We start from the raw sequence: 26,231 nt of genomic DNA, 5'->3' as shown, positions 1-26,231 counted from the left end.
TGGCACGCTTTGAAGTACCCCTTGCATCTCCACCATACAATAATTACTCCCCTTTGTGTGTAATGATCAGTTAAAAAATATATTAAAACTGGTGATGATGGTTACTGGACTTTGGCATCAGGAAAAAAAGCTTTTTTTTATTTCAAAAAACAGCAACAAAGGCTGGAGCAGTGTGTTCCATAAAGGAAGGTTGGTTTTGAAGTGGTGTTTTAGAATAAGCATTTGATTTACCTTACCTTCAATTCTGAGAATGAAAGAGATACTTAAAGCTTCAGTCTTCATGGATCTCTTCTTTAAAAATTAACATCCCTTTTTATCACCAATTTTTGTATTGCTTCAGACATCATTCTAATAGTGTAGTTGAAAGGTAATTTCTGAGGCTAGTGGATGTTGTCCTTTGAAAGGAATTATCCGAAAGCTTTAAAGCATCAGAGCTTTCTGTGTATTTCTCTCTTCTCTTTTTTTTCATGGGGGTAGAGGGAAAAGATGTAGTAGATGGTGTATTGCAGGTGTTGTTTTTCATCAGCTTTTATTGCTTTCAGTGATATAAATTTAATCACAATCTGATACCAAGCCGGTAAGTGTAGCAAATGCAAAGAAGGGCCAAAACAAACTTGAGTGATCTGAACTATTAGATCAATAGCAATAAGTGGAAACTAAATCTTCCCTGAAATTAATCCTGGTGTACAGGGAGAGGAAGTAAACAGCAAGGCTGGGACATGGATTGCAATAAGTGGTTTTCCGTTTTGTAGTGATGATCATACAGTTTCTAGCTTACATGTTGCTCAAATACTTGAATTTCTTTTGTGAGGATGGAGCCTGGATGATTCCAGAGGTGGCTCACCCAAGGATCTATCCTCCTGAAAGCTCGAGTTGTTCTAGTTTGTGTTAGAAGAAACTGAAGTAACAGTCATAGAAAGATGCCAGTAAAATAATTTAAGGACAATGGAGGTGGTATTGTGTTATTAGACATCTTTTAGTTATGTTATTCCCCCTTATTTTTTTTATAGCAAACTTTGGCCTGTTCCATTTTAACGGCGTTGTTGAGCGAGTTCTCAAGTTCAAGTAAAACCAGCAACATTGGACTAAGCATGGAGTTCCATGGTAACTGTAAACGTATATTTCAGGTAAACTAGTTCTGTATCAATATATGCTACCTGTCTTTTCTAAAATTTAAATATTGAAAGCAGAAGTACTTCCTTGTTCCAGGTGCATTCATTTACAGTATGTATCTAACAGCATTTAATAGCACAAATATTATATTATGAATGCAGATACTGGATATTTCAAGAAAGCTGATAATGTATTTTAAAAAAACCAACCTCCTATCAAAAAGGTGCAATCCCTTTTGCCCATTTTATGAATGCAGAGCTACAGATCTTTATGCAGTTGGACTCTTTAATTCCTTGGCTACCAATTGCAAACAAAACTAATACTCTGTGGAACAATGATAGTCTTAATATAGCTTTGGTTTAAAGCCAAGGAGAGCTATGTATTTAAAAATATTATTGCAGATGGTGTAGTCTGGTTGTCTCAGATGTATTGTTTGGCCAGGCAGAAATGTTTTTGTGAAGGCATTGCTTTAAACTGACTGTTGTGGAACAACTTATCAACTTTTTTTTCATGCCAAAGACCAACCCTCTCCTCCACCAGTTGTTAAAAAACATATTAAGTTTTTCTTTTAATGACTAGCATTTATAAGAAGATTTTTGTTCTTATTCTTTACAAACACAATCTATTCATTTTGGCAAAAGTGTGTGGAGGTTCTGATTGGCAGCTTCAGAATATTTTATATATTTTAATGAAAAGTAGGGTGAAACCAGAAAATTATTTTCTCTTTGGAAAAGTATTTCTTTTTAATCAACATTTTAATTAATGACTGAGAGACTCTAATATATTGTGTTCATCCTGACTATAGGAGGACAATCTGCGGCAGATCTTCATGCTCACGGTAGAGGTACTTCAGGAATTCAGCAGACGGGAAAACCTCAGTGCTCAGATGTCTTCAGTGTTTCAGCGTTATCTTGCACTAGCCAATCAGGTCTTAAGCTGGAACTTCCTTCCTCCAAATTATATCCTTTTAATGTCAGGCCCTTTATTTCAGCTGACATGGGTCATTTCCACCAGGTGATAAGTCTTTGTGAGGAGAAAAAATTGTAAAACATACAAGCCTTATATTTAGCCCCTGATTGATGGGTTTTTTTCCATTAGTGTTCTGGGTTACCCCCATGCTTGCTAACAGATGCTTACATGCAGAAGCTGCTCTTGTTCTTCATTAAAGTTTTAAAGTATTTTATATAAAAGGCAAAACTAGTTCAGCAGACCAGCCCCCAGTTACAGGTTGGTGATCTCTCTGTTTGGTGCAGGGGAGAGGAAAAGTGTAATGGTGCAATCATGGAATGGTTTGGGTTGGAAGGGACCTTTAAAGATCATCTAGTTCCATAGGCAGGAACACCTGTCATTAGGCCAGGTTGCTCAAAGCCCCATCCAGCCTGGCCTTGAACACTCCCAGGGATGGGGCATCCACAGCTTCTCTGGGCAGCCTGTTCCAGTGCCTCACCACCCTCATGGGGAAGAACTTCTTCACTGTGTCTAATCTAAATCTCCCCTCTTTCAGTTTAAAGATTTTACCCCATGCTGCTTTAGTGCAGAACCAAATGGTGAAGAAGTCTAAGCTCTGTTGAATTTTTATGCGGAGGTCCAATCTGTCCTACTTTTCTCCTTCAGAGAAGAGCAGAGGGCAGGTAAATGCCCCATCATCTAGGAATGTGCCTGCTCAACCGACTCCCCATAAAAGAGCATGGTCATATACTATAACATGTAATAGGTTCTCCTGGGTCTGAAGAAAAAGTATTTGCTAGCTGAGAGCAGAAATGACATCTACTTTTTTTGGCAATATACAGGTACCATTGCTTCCATTTTGACATCTTTGTGATGTGTGCTGATAATGGAAGTCCAGAGAAAAACAGAGATGGAAAGTAGAGGAGGAAATTGGAATCAGAGAGAGTCTGAGTGAGGGAGAGAAGAAAAAAAGATAAAAATATGCTCAGCCCAAAAAATGGGCTAGAAGAATTTTGTAGAAATAATCACATTCTGTATTTAATAGAGGGTTAAGACACTACTTGCAGTAGTACTTTTACTAGCTAGACTGGCTTTAAGATGCTCAGCAAACTTTCCAAGAGCCAAATTTTTAGACTTAAAAAAACCTTTTTTTTCTTTTAAACTTATATAAGCTTTTTTCTTAAAACCTTTTGAAATTGCTACTAAGTTATACATACTGCAAGAATCTGGATGTTGCCCTCAAATCCACTGTAAATTATTCTGTTTGCTTTCCAGAAGGCGATATCTGTTGTCTTTGATTCTGTTCCTTATGCAGTGGGCAGCAAAAGTGAAATTTATTTGAAACTGGATATACACACCTGCAAGCAGAATGCCAGTTATACTGTCTTTATATAAGGTGCCATGGATTAAAAGTAAATATCTCACTCCTATTAATCACTGAAATTATTTGGTAGGAGTCCAGAGAGGATTTAGTGCATGTACGTGCAGTACGGGGACTGGTGTTACATTATTCCATCTTATAAAAGTTTTAGAAGTGGACTTGGTATTTGTGAGAAATCAAATAATCTGTGAACACTTTTTTTTCCTCAGCTGTAATCTTAAGTAGAGAGGAAATGCTCTTGTGGTGTGATGGGTAGAGGTGGTTCCTTCAGAATTGTAGTCTTGCTCTCTGCAAACCTCTGACATAGTCCCAAATACTTATGTTGTTACAGCTTGAAAATAAAGGCTCTAGTTCTTCATGAGCACTTTATCCTAGGCTAAGGTTTGCAGTGGCAGAGTTGGATATATATGAGCAAGATGTGAAGTCTTGGGAGTTCCAGCTTTTGTTTATAACTATATAATAGGTGGTTTAGTCTATAGATGCTAGTAAATAAGTGTTAGCTGAAATAGCTAGGCAAGGCATACTGCTGCTTAAGGTTACGGGTGATTTCTGCTATGTGGCCTACTTGAGGTACTACAGCTCTTAAACAAATTCTGGCCCTTCTGGAGATCAGATGCACATTTAGTCTGAACCACCACAAGCGCTCTTACGTGACTCTATTTCAAATCTTTTCATGACTTCTGCTCCACTTGATACCATCTTTTTGTTTTCTACTGTTGGACATTTATTTTTGCTGTAAGAATTATAGCACCAGCTTGGGTCTCTCCTCTCTATAATATTAATAGCAACCAGTTTCCACAGAAGCTGGAATGGCTTTAATCATCCTTATTGAAGTATTGGGGTTTACAGCACCATGTTGATTATATCGTGGCATAAATATCTTCCCTTAGAAGACTGGTTTTAAAGTAACTGTTGATTGCTGGCCCATGAACAGTGGAACTTAACTTGGCTACAGTTTCTAAATAGGTAGCGCATTACATGAGAACATAAGAATTGCTGTGTTGATTGATCAGTTGGTGTCCTTTTGGTATCCTCTTTCTAAACCTTGACAGTACATATGCTAAAACAATGGGCATAAATTTAATACTTGAAGCATGGAGTAAAATGATCCATTGTATCCACAGATGTGTGTTTTTTTCCTTTAGTTGGTATTTCCCCTGGCAAGATAGTATTGTTTCTCAGTATTCCCTACAGCATAACAGTAGCTGCAGTATTTGTATGTAATGTTTAGCAAGATTCTTCTATCTCCAAAAAAAGGCAGTGGCATAAATGTGCATTAACTCTACAGAGACCATCACCAAGAGGCACACTATTTAAATCACTAAGTTGCAAGAATTACATCAAAACATATAACTTCTCAAGAGTCCTAGTGCTGTTACAGGATATCAGTATATGTTGCATTGTTAAATGAACAGTGCTGGCACCCATTACAACAGAAGAGTTGTATTAAGTCTCTGTCTATTGCTAGCAAGAAGAGCTGGCATGGAAGATGCATTCTGGAATAGTGGTTTCATCGGAGCAACAAAAGAGAGGCTGGGACATATGTACTTTTGGGTTTGAACTCAGTTTTTTAATGTCTTGGGATGTGGTGCCTGCAGTAGGAAGGGCTTCCTTTCAGTCATGTGCAGTTTCTTCCATTTCATTTTCTAACACACAGGCCATGATCTATTGTTATTTTTATCTGTTGCCTCAAGGTATTAGTTCATCTGGAGTTTGCGGATGCTTCAGAGGTTTTTGGCAGAACTGTTGGAAATGACAATAACATAGGATTCCTATGGCAGTCTGTTTTGGCATGTTGGCTTCTGCAGTTTCTTTTTTCAGTGCTGTTACAGCACTATTAAATATTGTTTACTTGGATGGAAGTAGCTTTAACTGAATCTTTTCTTATATTAATGTTTTTACTAATTAAGAAGGTGTGGGTGATCAGTATTAAGAGGTACAGCTCTCTCCTTTACGAGAGCGCGGGCAGGGATCTCACTCCTAGTACATTGTCAGTGTCCAAAGTCTCCAGTTAAGGAGCTGAATGTTGTTGGGCTTTACTGCAGCTTGATATGGACATATATTACATCCTGTGGAGTCAGGATGTAATTATAATTTATATTCTTTTACTTCCAGAGATGTTTCTCACTTCTTCTTGACTTTGGGGTTTATCTGTTCTTGGCAGCCACGTTCTAATGGACTTTGAATGAATGTCCTCAGATGCAAAAGTTCTTAAACAGAACGCAATATTTTTATCCAGCTGTCTCCCATCTACAAAAAGGTGTCTATTATCTGTCATTACGAGCTGTCATAGAACTATTTATCCCTTATTCATTAGTATATAGAGTATCATATGAGAATAAAGAGGAACTTGAGCTTTAGTTCTTGTTTTGGATTTGGTGCCTCTGCTTGCTTCGACGCAAGCTGGCAAATGTTCAAGTGGATGTACCATAGGGAATTGGATTTAAAATACAGGTTACGTAAACCTAACGGGATGCACTCCACGAATGTGCATTGTTGGTGTTCCATTGAAATAATGGTGTGATGGCAATTGGATGAACTGACTGAAGATTTTGTCTGATCTGAAAACTTTTCTTTTAGATATGTGTGTTCCTTGGCCACACAGTTAGAGGAACAAGCTCTTCATATCTGTTTTGAAAATGTCTTTTAAACCTCAAGCCAGAATGAGACACCTTTCTGGGAGAACCTGTGAACCATATAGTTTAGCAGACTTTCAAGATCTGAACTTGGTCCAGCCCAGATTGGTAGCATCTGTTCTGTGTAGTGGAAGTGCATGAAAAACACGCAGAATGCTCCAGAAAACTTGAGGTTTGTTTTGAGGAATGATTTGAGTTGGAGTTGCTGCTGAATAAGCATCCTGCCCTAGCACCTCCCATGAGTGTGATACTGAGCAGGGAACCACTTGGCTGAAAACTTATAGTTAGTAGGCTGAGGTCCCCAGTTCAGTTTGTTCGCAGCTGCAGAAATGATTGAAACTGTACCGAGGAGCAACAACACAGGTTTCCTTCAGCAGCAAGGCTGTTCTCCTTAGGCCCTGTGTTTGTTAGCAGCCTGGGATTATCCTGAATTTACTACAGCAATCTGACCTTATCTGAAAGATGAAGGGTTGAGGTACTATCTTAGCTATTTTTGGGATATAAAGAAAAATTCAGTGTAACTAAAATAGGTGTATTTAAGAGAGAGCTGCGTTTTACTTTTCACTCTTAGGTGAAAACTAACCTGACTTGGAAATCCCTTATGTTTAGAAATTACTTCTAGGGTGTTGTGTGTTTTCTTGACAATCCTTTCTAGCAACTTTGTTCTTAAAATGTTGAGCAAAACCCAGATTGACAGAATGAAGATTGATAGAACACCTGAATTTGGTCATAATTGCACTAAAGATGTTTGTATTGATATTGAACTTTTTAACAATTAGTGTTTCATCATTCAGCTTTTCCCGAGTGATTTCTGAAATCAGTTTGCAATGTAAGGGCACCTCAAAAGCATTAATATCAGAAGAGGAAAAAAGACTAGTAGTGACCCTTTTTATGAAGGAGAACTGATGAAATATGTAGGTTTTTTCCTCTTCTGCTCACTTGCCCCAATGGCTTTTAGTTTCCAGTTTTGCAGTGCTTTGTCATCAGCTTTCCAGATGGCAGCCAGTGTGTAGTGGAAAGGAGGGACTCTTGGGCTGCATCTGCGTGGTGGTCTCTTCTGTATAGGTGCTTTAAGTGTAAGTTGGGCTTAAAGCGATTAGCTTGGTGCTATTAGCTGTAGAACCATGGCAGCAAAATGTAGCAGGAGCTGCAGAATCTACTTGAGTGGTCAACATGAGGCTTGGCACTGGCCTGGCTGCACTGCCGGCGGCTCCAGAACAGGACAGGTTTAAAATTAGGTTGGGTCTTCCTACACTTCCTATGCCTTTTGCTGCAACCTGAGTCCAGTGTCTCCAACACAAAATAGTTGTTTCATTCTTGTGACAGTTAAGAATACTTGTGTTTCATAATTAAATATTTAAGCTACGTACCTTCTCCTGAAAGCTGGGTATGTTTGCTGAGAGTGTAGGTTATAGAAAGGCTTGTGGAGCATTTCTCCATAGGGGGCAGCAAGCCTCTGCATCAGTTCCAGACAGTGGCTCCTAGACTCATTCTATGGGCTAGGCTGATTAGCTAGCAAGCCACAGGTCTTAAAAATGCAAAAAAATAAGTATGTTAGCATTATAACACTGGACGGCAGATTTACAAGCAGTTACTTTTCTAATGCAGTTTTTTGTTAGTAAAAGACAAGTCTAAGACTGACACAAAGCTCTCTAGAAATGTTCCAAACAGCAAAGGTAGAGTGGTTAAAATAACTTTTGAGGAAGATATTTGAGCCTTAGCATTCTAGGAGTTTTTCCACCATTTCAGAGTTGTTCTTCACTCCTGTAGACAGATTTGTGAATTAGGGGCCTGGCAGAAGAAATCTCAGCTTTGATTTTTGAGTTCCTAGTTTACTGCTTTGTGGAAGAGCAAACCTTGCCTTGTAAGAAAAAGACTGTGGGATCTATTCTCAGACACTGGACTTTGTGGGAAGTCCTAAAGTGAAATGTTATAATCCCTTGTGGCTGCCTTAGGATATGAAATATTTTGATACTCATCTTGACCCATCAGTCCCTTCCTGGAACAGAGGCAAAGAGTGGGAGGAAAACTAGACATTTATTTATCTTTTATTTTCTTGGTTTAATATATTCCTCCAAGAAGCATATCTATCTATCTATCTCTCTCTGTCTCTCTCTCTCTCTCTAGATATATATCTCTATCTATAATTTTTTATTTATTTCTTACAAATAACAATTTTAGAATTCCAAATTTATAATTTTAAAAAGATTACTCTTATTCTCCAGCTCATGAAACAAAACCAAGCATAGAGCTACATATGTAAATTTAGGCAGAGTTAAAAGAAAATCTGTGTTAAACATTATGGTATTTTCCTCTTCTTCACCAGGCACTAATTAGTGAATGTATGATCCTTGTCTTACATGGAGGCATCTACCTTGGGTTTCTGTGTCATTCGGAGTGAACTGTAATGAGAGTTACTCATTCTTCAGTAAAATTGGAAACAAATGAAAACAAACCCTCTGGGATGTCACAGTGGATGGATCTATGCTTATCAAAACTCTACATTGTGCTAGTTCCGTTTTGTTCCCCCATAAGTATTGATGAATAAATTAATTTTGATGATGAGGACTGCATTTGTCCTATGTGCACCCATGTACTAGGTAATTTAGTGCCATTTTTTTCAGATCTGGCATAACTGGGCTGCTGCTAATAAGGCTGAACCACAGCACAGAATAAGCTGAGGGATTTTGTGGCAGCAAGCATCTCCACAGCCAACTTACACTAAATTTTGCATACATCTAGTATGTGATGGAAAACCGGTGTAAGATCTCCATGATAGGTACAGGCATAATTTGTATTGTCCAGCTAACAGATATTTTACCCACAAATCTGCTATTGTCAGATGTGTCATCAGTCCATTAGTGTGAGAAAGAGTACTAAAAATAACAGGATAGGGCTGCTAAATACTGAGGCTTGTTAAAATAGTGACAGCAAACTAGCCCTTCTTTCATTCCATGTGAAAAGTGTTATGGAGCTGGTCCCATGTGTAGACTCCACCTAGTGAACAGCAAATTGATTTTCAGAGATTGATAATGTATCTATGATCATCTTTCATACATATTTCCAAGCCAATTGTTTATTGGAGAGTTACAGCAAAGGACACTCTTGTCAAGGACAATTTTTAAATACCATTTTTTCTAAAACATTCCAAATGAAAAGGAAAAAAATATAGTTTAATTTGCCAGATAAAGTTAGTTTTTATTTGTAATATTACTCCTGATAAAGTGTGCTTGCATGTGATAATTCCATGCCTGTATTTTTTTTTTTTAATCTGGGAGAACTGAAGGATTTTTGATCATTTAAATGACAACTGTATTTCAGATGGAAGTAAAACGGACAATTCTGTGATTTTTAGTTTTTCCCCATCTGAAATAATGCACATCTAGTATGGTTCAGCACACATGGATAATTTTGAAAATGATGAAACTGGTTTTGTTTTGCACTAATGTGAAAATCCCTGGTTGTTCTTATGCATGATAATGTGCTGACACCAGTTCTGCACACATACCACCAGGGAAGGTCCACATGGTACTGTGCTCTGGAAAACGTTGCTTTTTTGGAATGCGGTTCTGCACAGCGGTGTTAGGAATTTCTGGTTTTGGCAGAACTCAGAAGGCAAGTGTAAATAAACTAAAATTGTGTGTTCTGCCTTGTGCCACAATCGTTCTTATTAAGCTAGATATTTGCTTTAGATATTGTTCTCTTGAAGAAAACCCATCAAAAGTTATGGGATCTGCTTTCAAATGATACCATTGTGAAATTTCTTTTCTCTAGACATACAAATACTTTGTGACGCATGTTTTTTATAATACCTGATGACTTACAGTACAACAGTTAATGCAGTTCATTACAAATAAGTCAATTACATGCAGCTGAGCATGCTGTTACTTATTCTGGTGGTTGGGTTAGAAAGGGATCAGAGAGGACACAAAGGGTTTAAAAGAGACAGATGAAAATGCAAGTTGCTGAGTTAACACGGTTTTACTACTACTATTTGGATTGGGGGGTGTCGTAGAAAGAAGCACATTCAAAAATGTTTGATAAACACTCTTCTGCATGATCAGACTGAAGAAGAATGTAACCTGCCTCTTTAAATGTTTTTGCTCATGTGTCTGTTCTTTCTGTACTAGAGCATTTGCCGAATTTTGTAAATTAAGTTACACCAAAACAAGTGGTAAGAGTTGAGTGCAGCAATATCCTGGCTTCATGGTGTGCATATTCTTCACGTGTGTCTCTTACACGTGTTTAATGTGACGATGCTTTGTGGTGCCTTATGCTTTTGTTCTTCACAGTGCGATTAAAAAATGTAGATTAATGCAGGGATATCATATCTGCATTCTGTGATGCATATCTGGCTATTTAGAAAAATAGGATATAGATTTCAATGAGCTATCTTTAGCTATCTTAAGGCCTTTTTAAAAGCTGCCAGGAAAATTTTTTAGGAAATGATTTCCCATTTTGCATAAATTTTAACACCTGTTAATTGCGGTTGCTTTTTTCCCTTCTCGCTGTGTCACATTAGACACCCTGGTTATCAAAGTGATCGTATCACTATGGTATGTCTCATAATTATGATCAAACTGTTATCTAACATTCCTGGAGCATTCTTTTTTTCAATACTTAATACCTTTTATTCCTTGGCCTCATGCATGAATTATGCTGTGTATGTGAAGAGGCTTAAAGTTTGTTTCCATTACATTCTTTCTGAATGGATCCTGTTGTATCTAGGATTTTTTTAAAGCCAAGTAGGAATGTTATTGTTGACCTTGACACCAGATAACTGGGCAGACATTATATAGCTATGTTTGAATCCTCACAAAATGTGATGCTAAAGCCAACAGAATCCTGGCGTGAGACCCTCCTGGACAGCAGAGTTATGGAGCTTTTCTTTACAGTAAGTTTCTTTCTTCAACTTTCGTAGTCCAGACCACAGGGAAAGCAGCTCCTTCCTGTTCTAAAACTGTGTTGTTGGACTCTTCCTTTGCATCAGGTAGGACTGATTCTGTTACCTTCAGCTAGCTTATCAAAGCAAACAGAAATATTTTTCCTAGGTTTCTGAATATGTATTTTGCCTATAAATTGCCTCAAATTGATGACCATTAACAAAAGAAGAAAGGTGTATAGTTATCTAAACTTTTATGCATTTAATACTGTTGGACCATGTATTCATCAAATGAAACTGAATGTGGTGAGCAGTAGTAGAATGTCTTTCGGATACGGTGTGACGGCTCTTGAAAAAGATCAAATGAACAGTGTGTGTTTGCTGATCTTAAAGCATTTGCTCAACAGAACAGCTGAAAATAAGTAACGTAATTGCAGTTTTCTAGCCAGTTTCAGCCTAGAGAATCCTGCATTTCTTTTCTCAGCAGAAGGTAAATCCAAACAAGTTAAAATAGATGAAGTTAGGAGGGATGGGAAAGAGGTAGAGTTGGGTTAGGAGAATATAATATTCAATTTCTGTAGCTTAAAAACCTCATTATATTAAGAGTGGATAAAATTAGTATTGTTTTCTTTCTGCCACTGTTGGAAGGAGAAGTCTTTGCTCAGCTAGAAGTTACTGCAGCAACAACATATATTGGCTTGTAAATTTGTTTACTATGCTTATCTTATGTTGCATCTCTTGGGACCTGAAAATTCAGCATTATCAGGCTATTTTCATTTTTTGCAAAGCAAAGAGATAATGTGCTCAAAACTTGGATAAAGTCTCTACTAGACAAAGTAAATATAACTCTACAGTGCTGCTTGAGAGTTATCTGATATGTGCTTGGATACATGTCCTTCCTTTATAGGATTTTTTGATACAGTAGATTTTTTTTTTTTTAGTGCAAGTTTGTCTGTTCCAGCAGTTTTGAAAAGGTGAAAAAAAATCACTGCCAGAACTCTTAGCAGCTACGCACAATCTGAACAGCTGTCTAGACTATCCAGACAGTTGCTACTGTCAGCTGTGAACCTCTACATGCAAATAACTTTTTGGCTTACATATTAACCCTTCCTCGTTTTATAGCATGAAGTTCTCTGAGTCAGATATCTGTTTCTTTAGTTGGTTTATAATTCTTCTTCATTATAAGAATAATGTTTTGAATAACATGCAGAATTATCTTAATACATTTGCATTTTATTTAATAGTAACCAAAACCTGCCTGTGTTGGATTATTTTTGGGTGAGAGCTTGCCAGGGCAGCATACTGTCAGTTTTGGTTTTAGATGCCCGATTTGCAATGGTTGAGGCTTGTAGTATTAGTTTACTATTTGAAGTCATGTAAGTGAACGGTAGCAATTTATTTTCATTTATCCGATGTGAGAAATTTTAAGAACCTTGCAGAAGTTGGCAGGACTGCCATGTTAATCTCAGCCTAGTGTGGGACGTCTATTAGGAGGGGCATTTCTGTTGAGGGGTTTGTTTCTTCTGCTAGTTTGATCTTTCAGAGATTAACTGTGCAGCTAATCCAACTAGTTATGAGTTGGGTGAAATTGCACCTGTAACGCCACAGAGAAACGGTCGGTGTTTTGACTGTGTAATAACTTTATAATATTGCTGAAATAATTTAACGAAGTTTGCTTCTGGATGAAAAAGCTACCCTGTATTTATTTATTTGGCAAATATTATGTGAAAAAATAGGAGGCATTAGCATAAGAAAATTCTTTATATCCATACTTGATAAATAAGTATGTGAGAATTTGATTCCTGAAATAGTAAGATTTGACTCTAGAAAGTCTCACCAGCAGAAGTAATGACATAGCAGTTCACAGAAATGCAGGAAGATGATTGTTGGCCTCGTATAATGTAAGGTGTTGCCAAGGAAGTGATGCATTCCTTTTTGTATATGCCTTCAGTGTTTACCTCTGCTAAAGAAGCTTCTATATAATCTTGATTGAACTTGTTGACTAACTTTAGCAAGACTCCATAGCCTAGGCATAGTTAGCATAATAGAGATGACTGTCATTATTGCTGTTTTTAGAAGGAGCAGTATGTCTGACTGGCTGGCATCTGTTTCTCTCTTTAAGACATAACGTTCAGTAGACAGTTCAATTTCAACATGTAGGTGAGACTTAACTAAATGTTAGTTTCAGTGAGTTAATTCCAGGCTTGCGACTTCTTGAGCTGAGACACGATCTTGACATTTGCTATGGTTTAGAGAGTTGTAGAAACCCTTGCGTTTCAGACTGAATGGAAGTTATAGTAAGCTTTTTTTGGTGTGTGCTCTTTTGGATTGAGAGCCATGTGACTGTTGTAAGAACACCCTATTTTCCTTGTATTATTAACTATCTCACGTCCTGAAAGGTACATCGAAAAATCAGAGAAGATACAGATATGGCCCAAGATTCATTACAGTGTCTGGCACAGCTGGCGTCTTTGCATGGGCCAGTCTTTCCTGACGAAGGTTCACAAGTTGATTACCTGGCACACTTCATTGAGGGATTACTGAATACGATCAATGGGTATGTATGCCTGCTCTCTAAATTTAGATGGCATCTTTTAATCTTTCGTTTGGAGTGCAGCGTGTCTGTGTGGAGACCTGGTATGGCTTGCTTATTTCTGGGTATAATTTGTTCTTACTGTTGGATTACTGAAATTAAGAAAAGACAGTTTAAAGTAGTTGCTTCTTCAGTAATATGAAATAGATCTATTGATTGAAAATGTATCAACAAAATCAATAAATCAATTCACTTTTACAGTGTTTCTTAATGGCAAAAAACTAACTGCTATTTCTATCTATAGAATTGAAATAGAAGACTCTGAAGCAGTGGGAATTTCCAGTATTATCAGCAACCTGATAACCGTATTTCCTCGCAATATTTTAACTGCCATTCCAAATGAACTTTTCTCTTCATTTGTTAACTGCCTTGCGCACCTCACGTGTTCTTTTGGAAGAAGCGCTGCCTTGGAAGAAGTGGTAAGTATCTGCTCTCAAATAGTAGGTAGTCTATTTTTGTTTCTATTTGTGATAAGCATAAGTGACGTGAGAGTTTGGCTGTTTTAGTAGTAGCTGTTGTGAATTCAGTGGTTGTCTTCTAGATATTTCTGAAATCACATCTGAGAGGATTTTCTTTTTGCTTCAAGCAGCGTAATGAACATAATTACACCATGTGTATCTTTCAGATTTGTTTTGTTTTAAAGCACATGTTTCATATTTGCATTTTAAAAAGAACAAATTAATTTTAAAATACTAAAGTCTTTAAGTATTGCTGACTTGCTCTTGTAGGACTTCTCTGAAAACTGTTGTAGAGAACGAACGAACTACAGTCCTGAAAGCTTAATGATTATATGAACATATGCACTCACTGAAAATTAACTGCTGTCAGGAGTTCCAAGTCAGGAACTTCTGTTTCGAGTGAATGTCTCTGTTAAGGTCTGGTGTTAACCCCATGCTTCTAAGCTGTTCAAATCATCCCTCCGTTGCTGACACAATTCAAATGGTAATTCTGTATACAAATCTAGCACACAAATTCAGAGGATTTTCTTCTGTTTGTTTTCTTCTTTCAAACTTTGGTTGTAACATTAAAGAGCAATTGCGATAGTCAGTAAATGTTCTGCTTGTAAATGAAGGACATCTAGTTCAAGGAAAGATGACCATAAGAATTAAGGCAGATAATGTTGCACTTGAGCTATGTATGTGCAGTAGCTATTGGTTTAAAAGGATACTATCAAGATATTAGCCAGTATTTCCCCATTATCATTAAAAAGTATGAGATTTTGCCAGTCTTGTTATCTTGACTGGGCTTAATTACCTGAGTTGGAAAATAATTATCAAAGTATTTAGCTATAAAGTTGATGGATGTGTTTCTTTGAGATCACAAGTATGTTTAATGAGCGTTCATTGCAGAGGATTAGATCATGGCTTTGCAATGTTAAAATGTATTACATTCGGCCCAGTGCTCACTTAAACTTTCAAGTGTGTTCATGTCTTCATCGAGAAATTGATGATTAAATATAGAATCTAAAATACAGCTGCTTTCCAAACCCTATTGGTCAAAACTTGTCCTGCTTTTTAGGTTATTTAGTAGAACATTGAACAGGTGTTCTGGTGCTCACCATGACATTTAGGGGAATGCTCCTGAAGCCTTTATAGAAAAGATTCAGCAAAACCATAGATACTTATCATTTAAATTAAAGGGACTAAAGGGATGTTTTTTCCTTGATTAGCGTCTTGTTACTTGAGATCTAGAATATATAACCATGTTTAATGAAAGCAGTGCTCAACATAACACCATTCAAAACACTTCATCTCTCAGCAGAAGCTTATGGGAGCTTGTACCACTGTCTGGTACAAAGAGGTTTTTTCGGAAATGACTGGCTAAGTTATGCCTATTAAACTGTGGCTGCCTATACTTGTATAATCCCATAGTTTTTGGTGAAGAAAGTCTTTTCAGTATTAAACTTAAATGTTCTCAGATTCAGCAACATCAGAAAGAGTGCAAGATTTTTTTTCTTTTAAGAATTTTCTCACTGTCCTTGTAACTTTAAATCATTCTGTGGAAAGAGAAACATCACACTTTCACCACTTCCATTCTGTCACGGCTCTTACAGATATCTCAACTTCACACTGCTTCCCCAGTTTCCAGAATCATACAGGATTCTGTGGTGGTGGGCATTCAAAGAAAATTTCTTACACCTTGCGAGTGTGTCAGCAGTAAGGCCTGCTGCTGAGACTTAACCTATGGCTGACAATCCAGATGCATAAACACACAGTGTGCTGTGCCTGTAGAAATACTACTTTGCATCCCTGAAAACAATCTTTTGGCTTAGCAGTGTCCCAGCCATGGATAATGCCTTCCCCAAGCTGCTTGCTTAGACTGGTTGTAGTGACGCCTTCGGGGAGCTCATGTGCTGTCTGTCATTAAGAGGTTTTGATAGATGAAATACTGTGTGCATTAGACTCGGTGGAGTCCTGAGATAATATTCCTGCATTTCAGAAATCTCAAGTGCAGGAGAACGCAGGCAGGCATACTCCATAAGCTTTGCTGGTCGGAAAAGCTGTTTTCCCCATATTTCTGCCAATTCATATGCTAGCAGAATGGCTCCTGTGAACATTGCACAAGGGATCTATTTAGATGAAGACCTGCTATGGAAACTGTCAAAATCGGGAGGTTCTGAACCATAATACGCAAACCACTTCAAAGCAGCTAATCCTGATTTTCAACCAAGGATGGAAATCCCACAATCCAAACATCATGTTCAAACCTGCCTGTTGGGGTTGGGGAGATCGGCTGAAAGAAGTTGGGGTGTTTTCCTGAATGGCTCACTGGTGGAGGGCAGCAAGCTTCAGCAATGCTGGGGGTTAGTTCATGGTGCAAGTTGGACCACTGATCTCTTCCTTTAATAGCACCGGCTGGGAGAGAAGGTGCTTGTCCAACACTTCTGCAGAAGTAGAAATCAAGTAGCCCATCTGAATTAGTGAAGAGTATGAACAAGATGTTGGATGAAGAGTCACATAGAAATGTATCAATTATATCAAAGTGAATCTTAATGCACTGTTCCTGTTTAATGATATTTTTAAAAAATATGTGATGGGAGAGATCACTGAATTTAGTCCTCTCTGCTGTGCTTCCAGCTCTTACCAGCTTGTTGCTGCTTGCCAGGGTTTCAAAGTGTTCTGTCTTCAGAGGCTCAGCAGACTCTAAAGGAAGGAAGAAGTACCAATTTTCTTTTTGTTTCCCATGCTAGAGAAATTCAGCCTTTTTTCTTTGACTTCACTGGTTGTATTTTGCCTCCCCTGAAGATCTGAGTGCTGAACCGGGCTCTGCTGTTGCTTCTGCTGAATCCACCACCACGATTCAGCTCCCCAGTCTGCAGCATGTCACTTTACATGTGTGACATCTTGGGTAGCCCAGCTGTAGTTATTCTGAAATAAGGATTGGAAATTTTTATTAAGGTTCTTTTGTAACCCAATTTGTTCAGGACAAACTCTTTCTACTATTTGGGCACATACTTTATGAGGTACTTATTAATCCTAGCTTCTTTATGAGAATATCATAAAGTGTTAAAAACTTTTTTTTCATGGCATTAACTTCTCTATTAGCTCCTCAAATAAATGAATTTGATAGATTTGAGTTCATAAAAACACATCTGTTTATTGGTTTATGCTCTGGATTCCTGTCAAAATACTTGGGGATTGAATGACTGTCTATGAATTTGCATGTCCTTTAGCCAAGTTTTAAAAAGACCTTGCGGTGTCCATCCTAAATTTGTGGCTTATGTTAGTGTTGAATACAATTTTCCCTCTCTCCTTGTCATCTTCAGCTTTTGTTTTCACACTTGCATCAGTGTGTCCCATATTTTAGCTTCTGTAAATATGACCACTTTGCAGTTATAAAATGATTCTGTGATGCTATCTTGAAATGCTTCCAATGCGATATCAGTTTTCCCTCTTCATCAGTCATCCAGCCAGTGTTTTCTTTTCCTTGGCTGTTCATCCAGCCGTGTTTGTAACTTCACTGGAAGTCAGGAATTTTTCTGTCTGGAACATGATTAAGGCCTTAATATCTCTTTATTTCATTAAGGAATCATTTTACTAAGATCTGCTATCTCAAAGTAACTTTTGTGATCAATCCTCTTGGTTAAAACTTGAGAAGGCTTCTTAGAAGAAAGAAATGTCCTGCTTTAGGAGCATGTTTATCCTTCCAGTCACAAAATCATTTGAAGTTGGATATGTTTACTAAAGTTCAATTTTTGCATCAAATCAAAAAGGTGATAGGTGCATTACAATACTTTTAAAAAGAAACGTCCTCTTTGCTATCTGTGTTCTTTAGTTTGCCTGTAACCCCAGACTTTTTATTTTTTTCAGGTATGTTATTTCCTTTTGCAATGTTTTATGCTGTGTAGAAACACATATGAATAACCAAAACCAGGAAGCATCAGTTAAAATGCACTATGCAATTGGACGTGCAAGCTTATTCTGTGGAATTCTCCTCAGTTTTTATTTGTTCATGGAATGAGAAGTTGCGTATCATCAGAACTGGCTGCCTGTAATAGGGTTTCTTGAACACGTGCAATCTTACAACAGTTTCCTCTGGAAGACAGAGTCATCATACTTTCTCTCTTTATTTCAGAAATTGTGGAATACATATAAATCTAATGCATACATTCTATATTTGTCTAATTAAAAAGAAAAGGCTCAATTCTTTGTGTTACTAATAAGACCTGAGATGCTTGGCATCTTTGCGGTAAAAGCTCAGTAGCTCCTGTATTTAGGTAATTATGCATTAAAGCCTTAATGTAACACTTGTTTTAGTTTTGAACATCACATGAAGAGAAATAACTAAATGCTTTGACTAACTAAATGCTTTTAACTAAATGCTTTTGTCTTTTAAAGCAAAGACAAAAGCTGCATTTATGCTTTGGATGCATTGCTTGAGTTCATTCTGGTATTTTCTTGGCTATCCTTACATGGGGTTTGTGACTGATGTTTTTGTTTGTTTGCTTCAACATTAGAAGAACATCTGTTAAATAATAATGAATATAAGTATGCTCTTCTGATTTAGTTTAGGATTAAGATTTTTGTTGTGTTTCTTTATGTCTTTCAGCTTGACAAAGATGACATGGTATATATGGAAGCATATGATAAGTTGCTGGAATCTTGGCTTACTTTGGTACAAGATGACAAACATTTCCATAAAGGTTTCTTTACCCAACATGCTGTTCAGGTCTTTAATTCCTACATTCAGTGCCATCTAGCTGCTCCTGATGGTACAAGGAATTTGGTAAGCCTTCATTCTAGTAGCTCTTGATGATGATATATAGTAACTAGCCCATGTGTTTTAGGGTGTGCTATTTTAGGTAGCTCAAGGGAGCTAGTGTAGAATTACTATTTGTGATTTTGGAAGTGAAAAACTTTCTGAATTTGTTACTCGGATGTCATTTTTCCAGTCTGTTTCTCTTACTCTGAAGAGGAAATAAAATAATACAAAGTTGGAAATCACTTATTGAAGTAGAAAAAAAAAAAGGAAATCAGATCAATGTGCATTTTACTGTTCTTCCCACAGTTGCAGTGACTAAACTTTTAGCCATCTTCTCTGGTCTAGGGTCCTAGTTAAAATCCCCAATTAAACTGCAAGCCTTTTCTATGGTTACCTCTCATACATTACGTTCAAAGTACACTCTCAAAGTACAATTGACATGCATAAATACCTAAAAAATGTAGAATGACTATGCTCAGACTAGAAGAAACTTGCAATAGTATGTGGTTCTTTTGTATAAAATGATACATGAATTCCCAATTGAATTTTTGAGGTGACTGTTGTAGAGAAAACCTAAAGGTACCTCAGGTATCTCTTGAACTATTGAGAAAGAAAGCAGTTTAGTCTCTTGCCCAGGAGTGCTGATCTTACTAAAATAGATTCTTATACAGAAAGTCGGATGTAGATGTTGGATGAATTAATTATTACATAGATCCAATTCAATAACTGTATAAAATCCACTTAATTTGATGCTGTGCAAAGATCTCAAAGATACTGCATTCTAAAAAGTACCATATAAAACTTAATTCTGCTATCTCAATATGTAACAGATGGTAATAACAGTGCCCAAACAGTGCGAAATATTTCACCAGAGGACTTTGAATTCGTGTCAAGCGGTCTTGACATAACTTGTATACAGAGGTTAATTCATGTCATTCTGTGAGATAAGTCGTTTATCCCATGGGTAACCTTTTAAAAGCCACAGCTGGCATTTTAGAATGCTGCTTGTTCAATATCAAAGCAGTAGCAGGAACTTTCAGTCTCCGCTTTGAGAGCAGAGGCTCACTCCTCAGTAAGCAGCTGCAACTTTGAAGTTGCCAAAAAAGAATGATTTGCTGGGTTACTTAAAGAAAAGATGGGTTAAAAGCACTTTGGATAAGGAATTGTGTGAGGATTCGGTTTTCCAGAGCCTTTGTAGAAACAAAGTAGACTGATAGCTTCCTCTGTCACTTGCATTTTACTTTGTTAATTGTGTAAATTTTATGATTCTTTAAGAGATTTTTTTAAAAAACATTTTAACATTGATACTTAGTTTCTACATATGGTTCATCTCTTCAAGGAATAATGTCTGACTACTGTTTTAGTTTTATAATGCAGCCAATTGAGAAAGCTTTGAGAAATCAAACATGGCAACTTCTGCATCAGCAGGAAGTAAAACTGAGATGATGACAATGATGATTTATATTAGCGTTCTGTTTTCATGTGGTTATAACGTTGACTTTTTAAAGCTTTTTCCCCATGAACAATGGGTTATGGAAAATTGTTAATGAAAGAGATTATTTTCATTTTACCATGGAAAATACTACTTGTTCTGTGATTTATGTAAGCTGTCAGACAACTTAGAATATCTTTGACTAATGAATAGGGAAAGCGTGGAAGTTCCAGTGTTTAAAATGGTTCTTGGTCTGCTATGTGATTTGCAATGCAAAGGTACTTCAGCAATTTTTCTGACCACTGGGTTTGCAGCCAGTCTGTGAGCCAGTAACTCAGTACCTTGTATTGCACTTCTAGCAGTGGGTGCTCGACAGAGCAGATTTGTACCCCCTGTGGTATAAGAAGTTGGTTTGCTATTGTCCAGCCTGTGCTTATCCTACTAATAACAATTATCAGTTTTCATAACTCTTATCCTTGTCCTCTTATCCTTATCCTCTTATCCAGTGAATATTTTTACTTGTTAAATCTACAGTTAACTGAATGTGGCATTTTGCTAATGAGTGTGTGAAAGGCTGATTTCTAAACAATATGAAGCCGTGTTTACTCCTGTTTAACTCTTGTGCCTAATTTAGTGTAAGTCTGTTGTTCATTCATGCAAAACAACTTGACAGAAGAAACCAAAATTATGTAGAAAATTATGGTGGTGACAATTTAACAAGCATAATCATAACTGATTGCTTCTAATTTTGTTGAAATATAACCAAGACTGCCAATGGTGTGGCCTCTCGGGAAGAAGAAGAAATAAGTGAACTGCAGGAAGATGACAGAGACCAGTTCTGTGACCAGTTGGCCAGCGTAGGCATGCTGGGGAGAATTGCTGCAGAACACTGTATACCTCTGCTTACAAGGTATAAAAACCCCAGTCATTAATGCAAGTCAATAAAGCCATTCAAATATGAAAAGCCTGACTTTGCCAAGACAATTTAAAAACAGTGAAGTTATTTTCTTATTATTTGTCCACAGTTTATTAGAAGACCGAGTGACGAGGCTCCATGGGCAGTTGCAAAGACACCAGCAGCAGTTACTCGCCTCACCGGCATCAGGCACAATTGACAATAAAGTGCTTGATGATTTGTATGAGGATATTCATTGGCTTATTTTAGTCACAGGTTAGTGAACAGCTTTAAATGGTGTTTATTGTGTTATTGCAGCTGGTACACCTCAGGGGAAAAAAAAATCCCTGTATCTCAACTACTCTTAATTGACTATAAATTGTATCCTTTATGATGCTTTCATCTTACATACGCTATTCGCAAAGTCTTTGTTTTACTTCATCTGCCTTGAGTAACATGAACATGATCTTTAAAAGATTGATGGAACCTTTACATGAGGTTTGTCCTTTGGAACTTTCTGCAACTGATTTTGTTAGAGATTTTTTGAGATGTGTTAGCAGTCAACCTATTCAAGAAATTAGTCTGTTCATGGTATCAGTTGTATTGTCTGGGGGCACGTGACTTTATAAGAGAATCAACATGAGATCAGGATAATGGTATTACTCAGAATCAAATAAGTTCCACAGTCTCAGTGCTGATGAGATCCATGTCCTGCCATTTTGTTACGTCTCAGGGAACTTGAATTTTGAACCTTTTTGGTTTTGATTTTTAGATAGAACTGTTTTGCATCTGTTTGCAAAACATAATAACAACTAAGACAGTGTCTGTACTTTGTTAGGAGAAATGTATACTTTATGAAATATTTTGTGGGATCTTCTTGAACATCTGAATGTTTTAGTCACTCTCAGATGTTGACATGAATGTGTTTATAATATTTTTGTATCACTGTGGGATGGAGTTTGTATAAGTAGTGCACAGATGGCTGTGAGATCAGACACTGAAGACTGTGACTAAAGCTGGGATTAATATTAATTATCTGGACACCAGAGTATGGTATCAAAACGCATGCTTCACCTGATCTGCAGTTGCTATGCAAGGAAAACTGTATTATAGCACATGTGCTTGGTGTCTGAAAGCCTCTGACAGACGTGAAATGTTAGCAGAGCAGAAGTCCCAAATGAGATGGACTTGGTGGAGAAGCTGTAACATCAAGGCCTTTTAGTCACATAACAGAAGGAGAAAAAACTGACAAAATGGTTGGTTGGTTGGTTTTCCCCTCAATAGTTCAACTGACTGTAGTACTTCTATATGAAGCAAAGCTTATCTCTTTATTTTATTTTATTTATTTCATTTTTTTTTAATTGGGTGATTTCTTTTCCAGACTTAGTTTCTTGTCACTTTGGCTTTAAAGATTCTAAAGTTAACTTACATGTATTTAAACAGGCTAGTCAGGGTTTGTATAAACATTTGATTCTGGTGTGGTGTCTGCAGTTAAGCCGATGGATTCTCTAATCAAAAAGCCATAAGTTAATATAGGGTAGAAAGTTGTGATCACTCTTTCTTTTTTAATGTAAGGCTACCTCTTGGCTAATGATACTCAGGGAGAGACTCCGCTAATACCTCCAGAAGTAATGGAATACTCCATTAAACATTCAGCTGAGGTTGACATCAATACAACACTTCAGATTCTGGGATCTCCAGGAGAAAAGGCCTCTTCCATCCCAGGGTACAACAGAACTGATTCTGTAATTAGGTAAGCATGCATCTCGTGCTACTAAGTGTGTTACATACTTTTTCAGGGAAAAAAAAGTGAGAACGTGAGTGGACTTCTGTGAATTTGAAAAGTAAATAAGCAGTTTGCAAATACTGAACACTGGAAAATCTCTCTCCTAACTAGTATTAAAATAAGGGCAAGTAATTTATAAGAATGGTTTTATAATAGACATATTAAGACAATGCTTTAAAAGAGAGATTAAGAAAGGATGAAGTGTTGTGGGTTTGGGGTTTGTTGGTTTTTTTTTAGCTTAAAGAAAGGCAGGATAAATACAGATGTTATTTCAAGCCAAGGTGATCCAGGGGAGGACTGAGAAGAAAAGTGAGACTAAGGCATCAAAACAGATAAAACTGAGCCAAGATGGGAAGGCTGAAATTAGTAGATTGATGACCTAATAGTCTTAACAGGGGACATGAGCAAAAGTCTTGGAGATAAACAAACGGTTTTGTATTTCTACTGAAAACCCATCTTTGATCTACTTATTACAGAAAATCCTTAAAATTACTTCAGTTGTAAAATACCAGTATATCAAATTATTTAGATAATATCCTATGCGCTCTATAATACATTCAGCTTGTGTACAGTTTAAGCAAGTGCCTTCCAGAGCATCAGTGAGCTTGTCTACTTGGCACATGAGTTACTGCCCCAGCCTGGCAGTAGCAGCTCAATTGATTCTTGGTGCAGGAGGAATTGTTGTCACTTGTGTGCATCTGTCACTCACTATTAGACTATACAAGAAGCAGGAGAGGGGATCTCTGTTCTTGTTTCGCCAGAAGGCTGATGCCCACAATACCTCCTCAATTTGAATCCTCACACTTCAGAGGGTTGAATTCCACTTTTAATTGACATGGAAGATTCTTCACCCAAGATTAGTTGTTCCGTACTTAACGTTTTCTTCTTCTGGAAGAGACTAGAAAAAATGGTTCTTCATTAGCAATGATGTGCCAGATACTATTGGCAGCTTCAGGCAGTGGCCAACAAACAGGATTTCTTGATGCAGTGTCCCAGTGGTGACAGGAAAAAAATCCAAATAAGGCACGCTGGCAATAGCTCTGAAATGTCTTCAAGAACTAGACTGTCAACTCCTAAATTCCTTGTGCATTATCACATTCTTACCAAATTGGATTGATATACCACAAACCTAATATTTAATGTAGTGTTATGGACTGATGGTATTAATGGGATCACCTGGTTAGCTGCTGTTTCACACTGTTTCTCTGCAGTAATGCAAATGAAATAACTGGTCCTTTCTGTATTTGTTGTTTGATGTGCATCACACTGCAAAAGCTGCACTATTAGGCCCCACTTGGTCACCAAGCTTGATGATGCAAGGAAGGAAGAATCCATTTGTCCTCATTCCCTCAATGTCAGAATGTTTGTGAGGATTCTTTGTTGCAGTGATTTTGATGACAGAGATAATGACCTTATCTTTTCATGCATATTCTCACTTTTTAAAAGATATTTGCCAGCCTATCCTGTCTCTGTCTCCTTGCATTTAAAGAAACAAGAAGTTCAGGTGCTTTTTACTTCCTTAGAGTTGAACTGCTCTGTGTTATCCTGTTCTTTCTGTCATATTTCCTGAAAAATTAAAGTGTGTGGTAGTTGCATTGCTTCTCCAAAATCCCATTTTCAGTGTCCTCATTGTATTCTAAATCTGCAGGTTGTTGTCTGCTATTTTAAGAGTGTCAGAAGTAGAATCCAGAGCAATAAGGGCAAATCTCACACACCTCCTGAGCCCCCAGATGGGCAAAGATATTGTATGGTTCCTCAAGCGCTGGGCAAAGACTTACCTCCTAGTAGATGAAAAGCTGTATGATCAGGTAAGGATATAAATTTTATTAATTAATTGGTCTGTTTTAGCGGTAATATTATCCTGTGGATGCAGAAATCAGTGTAGCTATTTTAAAGTGCAATGATAAAGGATTTTTAATGCTAAATGGGTTATGATTTATTTTTGAATTTGTTCAAAAGTTGTTGGTTTTTGCAACTTTTTATTTAGAAATATAAGTTGTTAGGGGACCCTTCTTGCACATTTTGGTGTAAATGTGATCGATGGTTTTTTTTGTGCCTATTGCCAAAGCAGAATAGCATAGTGCACTCTGAGGCTGTGTAGTGGGTGAAACTCACTGACTTCAGCAATTTTATAAGCTACTTCTCACCATCCATCAGATCCTACAGCCCGTCTCTAATACAGTGGTTGCCCTAGATGGATGATGTAGTGAGTAACCTAGTCATGATTCTGAATTAGATATTTAACACCATCACAAAGTAGTATGCATTAGCTAATGTCATGCTACTTTCTCTCCTCTCTCAGTTCTCATATGTTCTCATTGTATATATCATGATTTCAACAGTGCATTCTTTGTAAACAGCAACTTCTTATTGTGTTTGAACAGCACTAATCATGATTAGACCTCAGTCCTGATTTTGCTTCTAGAACTAACTGTAATCCAGCCAGCTGACAGAGGCCACTCATCCTGAGGAGGTCTGTTGGCTCTAACTTGTGAGAAGGAAGCCTCCTCCTTCCCTTTATTTCCACTACTGAAGCAACTAAGAATACTAACGCTTCAGGAGACCCCTCCTTAACGAAAATAGGTATACCATAGACTTGTAAATATTTGGAATCATATTCAGCTCGTAGTTACAGCAAAGCTAAGAATTTGTAAAGTTACTAGTTGGGGAAGAACTGGAGGATGTACAAGGAGGAGATCCACATGAAAAACTATGTGAAAAACCAAAACAGAGTATATAGGAAATGCACACATTTAGTTTGTGTTGACATGTGAAAGTGATTGAAACCTCTGTTTAAACCTCATGCCCAGTCACGTATATATCATGGGTTCCAAAGTTAGAAGTGTTAGTGGTGTGCTGGCAGGAAGCCCCCTGCACAATTATTACAAAATCCTTGGATTTCACTCTTGAGAATTTTTTTTTCAAAGATAGGAGAACAGGCAATTTCGAGGAAGCATATTTTATTGTGCCAGGACCAGAATGTGACATCTTTCCTAAAAGATATATAGGTTGAACCATTTGCAGAAAGCAGGTGCAGAAAAATTGCAATAAAAATAAGCTTTTACAGTTTCAATCTAGACCAACAGCTGGGCTTTATTTCTAGTAACTTATATCACTGAATTTTGAGGAGTTTCGTTGGAAATTCACAGAAACACTTACGGGAGATGATTTTGGGGTCTTTCTTTTAGTTTTGGAGCTTTCAAATTTTAATTGGTGTTAAAAGCTAGACATACTCAAACCTAATTTCGTAATGAGGTCTAAACTTTTGGTTTAGGTATTGTGCTTAAAGTTGCAAGATAAATTTGGCAAAGAGTTTTCTATTCCAGGTATTCTCTGCCTTTGTAACATTTGTGTATTTTAAGT

At 37.3% G+C, this 26,231-nt stretch overlaps 1 protein-coding gene across 2 annotated transcripts in view; it reads left to right on the top strand.

Annotated features, from left to right (window-relative positions):
• Nucleotides 1–26,231, top strand: part of XPO4 (exportin 4) — an 82,085-nt gene that overhangs the window by 37,797 nt on the left and 18,057 nt on the right. The window contains exons 5-14 of one of the 2 annotated variants that reach the window (XM_065049693.1): nt 1,011–1,127; nt 1,919–2,072; nt 10,860–10,972; nt 13,360–13,517; nt 13,798–13,972; nt 18,603–18,779; nt 20,955–21,097; nt 21,213–21,358; nt 22,658–22,835; nt 24,517–24,676. In XM_065049693.1, coding sequence (XP_064905765.1) covers nt 1,011–1,127; nt 1,919–2,072; nt 10,860–10,972; nt 13,360–13,517; nt 13,798–13,972; nt 18,603–18,779; nt 20,955–21,097; nt 21,213–21,358; nt 22,658–22,835; nt 24,517–24,676 — 1,521 coding nt within the window. The remainder of the gene's footprint in view (nt 1–1,010; nt 1,128–1,918; nt 2,073–10,859; nt 10,973–13,359; nt 13,518–13,797; nt 13,973–18,602; nt 18,780–20,954; nt 21,098–21,212; nt 21,359–22,657; nt 22,836–24,516; nt 24,677–26,231) is intronic. The other variant, XM_065049703.1, reaches the window with a different exon arrangement.

The sequence above is a fragment of the Columba livia genome, chromosome 1 (genome assembly GCF_036013475.1).
Source record: "Columba livia isolate bColLiv1 breed racing homer chromosome 1, bColLiv1.pat.W.v2, whole genome shotgun sequence".
In the NCBI taxonomy this organism is placed as follows: Eukaryota; Metazoa; Chordata; class Aves; order Columbiformes; family Columbidae; genus Columba; species Columba livia.
Note: the sequence above shows the minus strand (reverse complement) of the source record. Positions and strands in the feature narration are given on the sequence as shown.